This window comes from Pristiophorus japonicus, unplaced genomic scaffold (genome assembly GCF_044704955.1).
Source record: "Pristiophorus japonicus isolate sPriJap1 unplaced genomic scaffold, sPriJap1.hap1 HAP1_SCAFFOLD_223, whole genome shotgun sequence".
NCBI lineage: Eukaryota > Metazoa > Chordata > Chondrichthyes > Pristiophoridae > Pristiophorus > Pristiophorus japonicus.
In genome coordinates, this window is record NW_027251940.1 from 61,370 (window position 1) to 71,369 (window position 10,000).

At 52.7% G+C, this 10,000-nt stretch overlaps 1 protein-coding gene across 1 annotated transcript in view; it reads right to left on the bottom strand.

The window, feature by feature from the left end:
- Positions 1 to 10,000, bottom strand: part of LOC139245569 (membrane-associated phosphatidylinositol transfer protein 1-like) — a gene marked incomplete at its 3' end in the record, with an annotated part of 84,495 nt that overhangs the window by 49,387 nt on the left and 25,108 nt on the right. Inside the window, exons 3-4 of the mRNA XM_070871183.1 lie at positions 5,937 to 6,151; positions 3,839 to 3,960 (exon numbers count right to left, since the gene is read on the bottom strand). Of these exons, the coding sequence (XP_070727284.1) occupies positions 3,839 to 3,960; positions 5,937 to 6,151 (337 nt within the window). The remainder of the gene's footprint in view (positions 1 to 3,838; positions 3,961 to 5,936; positions 6,152 to 10,000) is intronic.

Sequence of the window (10,000 nt, forward strand, 5' to 3'; positions counted from 1 at the left end):
CCTCTATAAGGTGATTAATCTTCAGGAAAATAAACACAGCCCATACACTAATAAAACTGATACAAGCTGGGGAATTAAACTGGACAATTAAGAACACCCTATGAACAGGGGGGGAAAAAACTGACTTCATGCACCATCATCATCATCGGCAGTCCCTCGGAATGGAGGAAGACTTGCTTCCACTCTTAACATGAGTCCTGAGGTGGCTGAACAGCCCAATACGGGAACCACAGTCCCTGTCACAGATGGGACAGATAGACGTTGAGGGAAGGGGAGGGTGGGACAGATAGACGTTGAGGGAAGGGGAGGGTGGGACAGATAGACGTTGAGGGAAGGGGAGGGTGGGACAGATAGACGTTGAGGGAAGGGGAGGGTGGGACAGATAGACGTTGAGGGAAGGGGAGGATGGGACAGACAGACGTTGAGGGAAGGGGAGGGTGGGACAGATAGACGTTGAGGGAAGGGGAGGGTGGGACAGACAGACGTTGAGGGAAGGGGAGGGTGGGACAGACAGACGTTGAGGGAAGGGGAGGGTGGGACAGATAGACGTTGAGGGAAGGGGAGGGTGGGACAGATAGACGTTGAGGGAAGGGGAGGGTGGGACAGATAGACGTTGAGGGAAGGGGAGGGTGGGACTGGTTTGCCGCACGCTCCTTCCGCTGCCTGCGCTTGGTCTCTGCACGCTCTCGGCGACGAGACTCGAGGTGCTCAGCGCCCTCCCGGATGCACTCCCTCCACTCCGGGCGGGACAGGTCTTTGGCCCAGGGACTCCCAGGTGTCGGTGGGGATGTTGCACTTTATCAGGGAGGCTTTGAGGGTGGTCCCTTGTAACGTTTCCTCTGCCCACCTTTGGCTCGTTTGCCCGTGAAGGAGTTCCGAGTAGAGCGCTTGCTTTGGGGAGTCTCGTGTCTGGGGACCATGCGGACAATGTGGCCCTGCCCAGCGGAGCTGGTCGAGTGTGGTCAGTGCTTCGATGCTGGGGATGTTGGGCCTGGTCGAGGACGCTAACGTTGGTGCGTCTGTCCTCCCGGGGGATTTGCAGGATCTTGCGGAGACATCGCTGGTGGTTTTTCTCCAGCGATTTGATGCATAACTTCATACCTAACCACCAATGGAATGAATGTTACATGAAGCCCCAAACTCGAGTAACCAGGGTGGGCTGGAGCCTTTGGAGACATCGCGTTTGTAGCAACAAATGGCCCCCTCACAAGGTGCAAATTGTTGGGTTAACAGCATTTCAGCAAATGGAAGTATCTTTTGCATACAAATTTAACCTCATCACCCAAACAGTTCAATGTATCGTTAAATCGAATCTCGTCACAGTGGGAAACTGGCTATATGCCCCGGATATTGAAGTATAATGTTGGAAAGTGTGAGGTCATGCACTTTGGCAGAAAAATAATCAAAGAGCAAGTTATTATTTAAATGGAGAAAGATTGCAAAGTGCCGCAGTACAGCGGGACCTGGGGGTTACTTGTGCATGAAACACAAAAGGTTAGTATGCAGGTACGGCAAGTGATCAGGAAGGCCAATGGTATCTTGGCCTTTATTGCAAAGGGGGATGGAGTATAAAAGCAGGGAAGTCTTGTTACAGTTGTACAGGGTATTGGTGAGGCCACACCTGGAGTACTGCGTGCAGTTTTGGTTTCCATATTTACGAAAGGATATACTTGCTTTGGAGGCAGTTCAGAGAAGGTTCACTCGGTTGATTCCGGGGATGAGGGGGTTGACTTATGAGGAAAGGTTGAGGAGGTTGGGCCTCTACTCATTGGAATTCAGAAGAAAACTGAGATGAGGAGAAATTTCTTCTCTCAGAGGGTTGTAAATCTGTGGAATTCGCTGCCTCAGAGAGCTGTGGAAGCCGGGACAGTGAATACATTTAAGACAGAAATTGACAGTTTCTTAAACGATAAGGGAATAAGGGGGCGGGCAGGGAAGTGGAGCTGAGTCCATGATCGGATCAGCCATGATCGTATTAAATGGCGGATCAGGCTCAAGGGGCCGAATGGCCTACTCCCGCTCCTATTTCTGATGTTCTTACGTAAAAAGCCAGAACTGCAGGAGCGGAGAGATCTCACAAGGTTGTAAGAGACTACAGAGATAGCGAGGGGTATAGGGCATGGAGGCTCAGTCTTTGAGTATATTAAATGGAGAAAGATTACAAAGTGCCGCAGTACAGCGGGACCTGGGGGTTACTCGTGCATGAAACACAAAAGGTTAGAATGCAGATACAGCAAGTGATCAGGAAGGGCCAATGGTATCTTGGCCTTTATTGCAAAGGGGATGGAGTATAAAAGCAGGGAAGTCTTGCTCCAGTTATACAGGGTATTGGTGAGGCCACACCTGGAGTACTGCGTGCAGTTTTGGTTTCCGTATTTACAAAAGGTATTTGCTTTGGAGGCAGATTTGCTTTGGCGGCAGTTCAGAGAAGGTTCACTCAGTTGATTCCGGAGATGAAGGGGTTGACTTATGAGGAAAGGTTGAGGAGGTTGGGCCTCTACTCATTGGAATTCAGAAGAATGAGAGGCGATCTTATAGAAACGTATAAGATTATGAGGGGGCTCGACAAGGTGGATGCAGAGAGGATGTTTCCACTGATGGGGGAGACTAGAACTAGGGGGCATGGTCTTAGAATAAGGGGCCGCCCATTTAAAACTGAGATGAGGAGGAATTTCTTCTCTCAGAGGGTTGTAAATCTGTGGAATTCGCTGCCTCAGAGAGCTATGGAGGCCTCAAATTCTGTGTCACATGTTGTCCCTTCCCACGATAAGTTCTGAGGTTTAACAGAGTAGAGTGACAACAGACACGCTACAATGCTCACCACATTTAAGAGATGGTTGGATGGGCACTTAAAGTGCCCTAACCTGCAGGGTTACGGACCTAGAGCTGGTAATTGGGATTAGACTGAATGACCTTTTGTTGGACGGAGCAGATATAATGGTAAGTACTGCAGGGAATAGAACACGGCCCGGGTGTGATCTCCTGGACTAGTGTCGATCGCCTGGATGGGTCGGAGAGGGATTTTCCCAGATTCTTTCTCCCTAATTTGGCCTGGGTTTTTATCTGTTTTTTTTTTTGACCAGGCCCAACATCCCCAGCATCGAAGCACTGACCACACTCGACCAGCTCCGCTGGGCAGGGCCACATTGTCCGCATGGCCCCCAGACACGAGACTCCCCAAAGCAAGCGCTCTACTCGGAACTCCTTCACGGGCAAGCGAGCCAAAGGTGGGCAGAGGAAACGTTACAAGGGACAGACTCTCAAAGCCTCCCTGATAAAGTGCAACATCCCCACCGACACCTGGGAGTCCCTGGGCCCAAAGACCAGTCCGCCCGGAGTGGAGGAAGTGCATCCGGGAGGGCGCTGAGCACCTCGAGTCTCGTCGCCGAGAGCGTGCAGAGACCAAGCGCAGGCAGCGGAAGGAGCGTGCGGCAAACCAGTCCCACCCTCCCCTTCCCTCAACGTCTATCTGTCCCACCCTCCCCTTCCCTCAACGTCTGTCTGTCCCACCCTCCCGTTCCCTCAACGTCTGTCTGTCCCACCCTCCCGTTCCCTCAACGTCTGTCTGTCCCACCCTCCCCTTCCCTCAACGTCTGTCTGTCCCACCTGTGACAGGGACTGTGGTTCGCGTATTGGACTGTTCAGTCACCTAAGGACACATGTTAAGAGTGGAAGCAAGTCTTCCTCCATTCCGAGGGCCTGCCGATGATTAAACAGGATCCCTGACGGAGAAAGACTCCTTCTTTAAACAGGTTCCCTGAAGGAGGGATGACCGCCCCCCGCCCCGATACTGGACACAGCCCTCGGGTCAGAGGTCGGTTGAGTCGTTGACGTTTACCCACAATCCTCTGCCTCTTCTCTCCCGAGACCAGGTTGAAGACATTGGCTTGATCTCCACAGTCTGGTTTGTAGTAGGTTTCGATGTCAATGGAGAACTTCTCAACAAATGGACAAGTGTATCTGGGGAAAGAGAGGAATGAGGTAAGTCACTTGAAAGAAAGAAAGGAAAAAAGAGAGAACTCACATCTGTACGGCACCTTTCATCTCCAAGTGCTCCACAGGAACAGGAGGAGGCCCATTCAGCCCCTCGAGCCTGTTACACAGGAACAGGAGGAGGCCCACTCAGCCCCTCGAGCCTGTTACACAGGAACAGGAGGAGGCCCATTCAGCCCCTCGAGCCTGTTACACAGGAACAGGAGGAGGCCCATTCAGCCCCTCGAGCCTGTTACACAGGAACAGGAGGAGGCCCATTCAGCCCCTCGAGCCTGTTACACAGGAACAGGAGGAGGCCCATTCAGCCCCTCGAGCCTGTTACACAGGAACAGGAAGAGGCCCATTCAGCCCCTCGAGCCTGTTGTACAGGAACAGGAGAAGGCCCATTCAGCCCCTCGAGCCTGTTACACAGGAACAGGAGGCGGCCCATTCAGCCCTTCGAGCCTGTTACACAGGAACAGGAGGAGGCCCATTCAGCCCCTCTCGAGCCTGTTCCACCATTCAATTAGATCCGGGTTGATCTGTACCCTAACCCCACCGACCTGCCTTGGTTCCGTATCCCTTACCCAACAAAAATCTATCAACCTCGGTTTTGTCATTTTCAATTGACCTGCAACCTTAAGAGCCTTTTGGGGGAGAGAGTTCCAGATTGCCACCACTCTTTGCGTGAAGAAGTGCTTCCTGACATCACCCCTGAATGACCTGGCTCTCATTTTAAAGGTTTTGACCCCTTGTCCAAGACTCCTTCCAGAGGGAATTATTTTCTCTATCTACCTTACCAATGCCTTTAGTCATCTTAAACACCTATATCTGAGCGAAGACAAGCCCAATCTATTAGCTCATCATGACCTCTGTTGACCCTGCCCCTTCCCTGATCCCGCCCCTCTCCACTGACCGCACACCCCCCCCACCCATGTGCTGACCCCTCCCCTCTCCGCTGACCCCGGCCATCCCAACTGACCCCGCCCCTTCCCGTTGACCCCTCCCCTTCCTCCAGTCCCCGCCCCTCTCCCCTGACCCCGCCCCTCTCCCCTGACCCCGCCCCTACCTCGCTGACCACACCCCTTTCTCTCTGAGCCCGCCTTTTTCCCCCGAAACCCCGCGCCTTTCCCCAGACCCTGCCCTTTCCCCAAAAACTCCGCCCCCTCCGCCCAGACCCCGCCCCTTCCGCCCAGACCCTGCCCCTTTCCCCAGAACCCCCCTCTCCCCCAACACTGCCCCTCCCCATGACTCCGCCCACCTCCCCCTGACTCCCGCCCCTGACCCCGCCTATGTCCCCTGATCCCCGCCTATGTCCCCTGACCCCGCCCACCTCCCCATACCCCGCCCCTGTCCCCGCCTATGTCCCCTGATCCCGCCCACCTCCCCCTGACCCCACCCACCTCCCCCTGACCCCACCCCCTGTCCCCGCCCATCTCCCCCTGACCCCCGCCCCTGTCCCTTGACCCCGCCTACCTCCCCCTGACCCCGCCCCTGTCCACCTCCCCCTGACCCCGCCCATCTCCCCCTGACCCCGCCCCCCGTCCCCGCCCACCTCCCCCTGACCCCGCCCCTGTCCCCTGACCCTGCCCCTGACCCCGCCCACCTCCCCCTGACCCCGCCCCCCTGTCCCCGCCCATCTCCCCCTGACTCCCGCCCCTGTCCCTTGACCCCGCCTACCTCCCCCTGACCCCGCCCCTGTCCACCTCCCCTAACCCCGCCCATCTCCCCCTGACCCCGCCCCTGTCCACCTCCCCCTGACCCCGCCCATCTCCCCCTGACCCCGCCCACCTCCCCCTGTCCACCTCCCCCTGACCCCGCCCATCTCCCCCTGACCCCCGCCCCTGTCCCTTGACCCCGCCTACCTCCCCCCGACCCCGCCCCTGTCCACCTCCCCCTGACCCCGCCCATCTCCCCCTGACCCCCGCCCACCTCCCCCTGACCCCACGCCCCCCCCCCCTCACCTGGTGCGTGTGTAGGGGTAGGCATTCCAGGATTCCTCCTCCACCTGCAGGGCGGCCTTAGGCAGCAGGGCGCGGAACCAGCCCGGGATGTGTGAGCCCACGTGATAGACCTTGTGCGTGAACTGCCCGCAGCCCCCCGGCCCATCGGAGTAGGGCCTGTTCTCCAGGATCTGCACCCCGCTCCCCTCCCCGCTGCTCTCTTCCCGACTCTTCTTCTGTGGAGCGAGGGAGCGAGAGAGAGAGAGAGAGAGAGAGGGGAACATGGGCGTCAGGCCACCGAGAGAGCAAACACACAATCAGAGAATCACAGCGATTTACAGCGCGGGAGGAGGCCATTTCGGCCCATCGTGTCCGCGCCGGCCGACCAAGAGCTACCCAGCCTAATCCCACTTTCCCGCTCTGGGTCCGTAGCCCTGTAGGTTACGACACTTCAAGTGTACATCCAAGTACTGTTTAAATGTGGTGAGGGTTTCTGCCTCTACCACCCTTTCAGGCCGTGAGTTCCAGACCCCCACCACCCTCTGGGTGAAGACATTTCCCCTCAAATCCCCTCTAAACCTCCCCCCAATTACTTTAAATCTGTGCCCCCTGGTTATTGACCCCCTCTGCTAAGGGGAAATAGGTCCTTCCTATCCACTCTATCCAGGCCCCTCATAATTTTATACACCTCAATTAAATCTCCCCTCAGCCTCCTCTGTTCCCGGGAAAACAACCCCCAGCCTATCCAATCTTTCCTCATGGCTAAAAGGTCTCCAGTCCCGGCAACATCCTGGTAAATCTCCTCTGCACCCTCTCCAGTGCAATCACATCCTTCCTGTAATGTGGTGACCAGAACTGCACGCAGTACTCCAGCTGTGGCCTAACCAGTGTTGTATACAGTTAAAGCATAACCTCCCCGCTCTTGTATTCTGTGCCTCGACTAATAAAGGCAAGTATTCCGTATACCTTCTTAACCACCTTATCCACCTGGCCTGCTACCTTCAGGGATCTGTGGACCTGCACTCCAAGGTCCCTCTGTTCCTCTACACTTCTCAGTGTACGACCATTTAATGTCTATTCCCTTTCCTTGTTAGCCCTCCCCAAATGCATGACCTCACACCTCTCTGGATTAAACTCCATTTGCCACTGTTCTGCCCACCTGACCAGTTCATCGATATCTTCCTGCAGTCCACAGCTTTCTTCTTCATTATCAACCCCACGGCATATTTTTGTATCATCTGCAAACTTCTTAATCATACCCCTCTATATTCAAGTCTAGATCATTTATCACTAAATCACAAAAAGCCAGGGACCCAGCACTGAGCCCTGTGGAACCCCACTGGAAACATCCTTCCATCAACAATTACCCTCTGCTTCCTGCCTCTGAGCTAATTTTGGATCCAACTTGCCACTTTAAGAACATAAGAAATAGGAGCAGGAGTAGGCCATACGGCCCCTCGAGCCTGCTCCGCCATTTAATACGATCAGGGCTGATCCAATCATGGACTCAGCTCCACTTCCTTGCCCGCTACCCATAACCCTTCACTCCCTTATCGCTCAAAGATCTGTCTATCTCCGCCTTAAATATATTCAATGACCCAGCCTCCACAGCTCTCCGAGGCAGTGAATTCCACAGATTTACAACCCTCTGAGAGAAGAAATTCCTCCTCATCTCAGTTTTAAATGGCCGGCCCCTTATTCTAAGACCATGCCCCCTAGTTCTAGTCTCCCCCCATCAGTGGAAACATCCTCTCTGCATCCACCTTGTCAAGCCCCCTCATAATCTGATACGTTTCCATAAGATCACCTCTCATTCTTCCGAATTCCAATGAGTAGAGGCCCAACCTCCTCAACCTTTCCTCATAAGTCAACCCCCTCATCCCCGGAATCAACCGAGTGAACCTTCTCTGAACTACCTCCAAAGCAAGTATATCCTTTCGTAAATATGGAAACCAGAACTGCACGCAGTACTCCAGGTGTGGCCTCACCAATACCCTGTATAACTGGAGCAAGACTTCCCTGCTTTTATACTCCATCCCCTTTGCAATAAAGGCCAAGATACCATTGGCCTTCCTGATCACTTGCTGTACCTGCATACTATCCTTTTGTGTTTCATGCATAAGGACCCCCAGGTCTCTCTGTATCGCAGCATTTTGTAATCTCCATTTAAATAATCATTTGCTTTTCTATTATTTCTGCCAAAGTGGATAACCTCACATTTTCTCACATTAGACTCCATCTGCCAAATTTTTGCCCACACACTTAGCCTGTCTATATCCCTCTGCATATTTTTTTGTGTCCTCCTCACAATTTGCTTTCCCTCCCATCTTTGTATCGTCAGCAAGCTTGGCTACGTTACACTCGGTCCCTTCTTCCAAGTGGTTAATATAGATTGTAAATAGTTGAGGACCCAGCACCGATCCCTAAGGCTAGTTACCATTTTCCAACTGGGAAATGAACCATTTATCCCGACTCTCTGTTCTCTGTTAGTTAGCCAATCCTCTATCCATGCTAATATATTACCCCCAACCCCCGTGAACCTTTATCTTGTGCAGTCACCTTTTATGTGGCACCTTGTCAAATGCCTTCTGGAAATCCAAATACACCACATCCACTGGTTCCCCCTTTATCCACCCTGTTTGTTACATCCTCAAAGAACTCCAGCAAATTTGTCCAACGTGACTTCCCCCTTTCATAAATCCACGTTGACTCTGCCTGACCCAATTTTGCTTTTCCAAATGTCACACTACTGCTTCTTTAATAATGGACTCCAACATTTTCCCCAACCACAGATGTTAGGCTAACTGGTCTATAGTTTCCTGCTTTCTGTCGGCCTTCTTTTTTTAAATAGGGGCGTAAATAGTATTCCAATCCGCTGGGACCTTCCCAGAATCCAGGGAATTTAGGTAAATTACAACCAATGCATCCACTATCCCTGCCGCTACTTCTCTTAAGACCTTAGGATGCAAACCATCAGGTCCAGGGGATTTATCTGCCTTTAGTCCCATTATCTTACCGAGTACCACTTCATTAGTGATAGTGATTGTACTAAGTTCCTCCCTACCTATCGCCCCTTGATTGTCCACTATTGGGATGTTTTTAGTGTCTTCTACATAGACATAGACATAGAAAATAGGTGCAGGAGTAGGCCATTCAGCCCTTCTAGCCTGCACCGCCATTCAATGAGTTCATGGCTGAACATGAAACTTTAGTACCCCCTTCCTGCTTTCTCACCATACCCCTTGATCCCCCGAGTAGTAAGGACTTCATCTAACTCCCTTTTGAATATATTTAGTGAATTGGCTTCAACTACTTTCTGTGGTAGAGAATTCCACAGGTTCACCACTCTCTGGGTGAAGAAGTTTCTCCTCATCTCGGTCCTAAATGGCTTACCCCTTATCCTTAGACTGTGACCCCTGGTTCTGGACTTCCCCAACATCGGGAACATTCTTCCTGCATCTAACCTGTCTAAACCCGTCAGAATTTTAAACGTTTCTATGAGGTCCCCTCTCATTCTTCTGAACTCCAGTGAATACAAGCCCAGTTGATCCAATCTTTCTTGATAGGTCAGTCCCGCCATCCCGGGAATCAGTCTGGTGAACCTTCGCTGCACTCCCTCAATAGCAAGAATGTCCTTCCTCAAGTTAGGAGACCAAAACTGTACACAATACTCCAGGTGTGGCCTCACCAAGGCCCCATACAACTGCAGCAACACCTCCCTGCCCCTGTATTCAAATCCCCTCGCTATGAAGGCCAACATGCCATTTGCTTTCTTAACCGCCTGCTGTACCTGCATGCCAACCTTCAATGACTGATGTACCATGACACCCAGGTCTCGTTGCACCTTCCCTTTTCCTAATCTGTCACCATTCAGATAATAGTCTGTCTCTCTGTTTTTACCACCAAAGTGGATAACTTCACATTTATCCACATTATACTTCATCTGCCATGCATTTGCCCACTCACCTAACCTATCCAAGTCACTCTGCAGCCTAATAGCATCCTCCTCGCAGCTCACACTGCCACCCAACTTAGTGTCATCCGCAAATTTGGAGATACTGCATTTAATCCCCTGGTCTAAATCA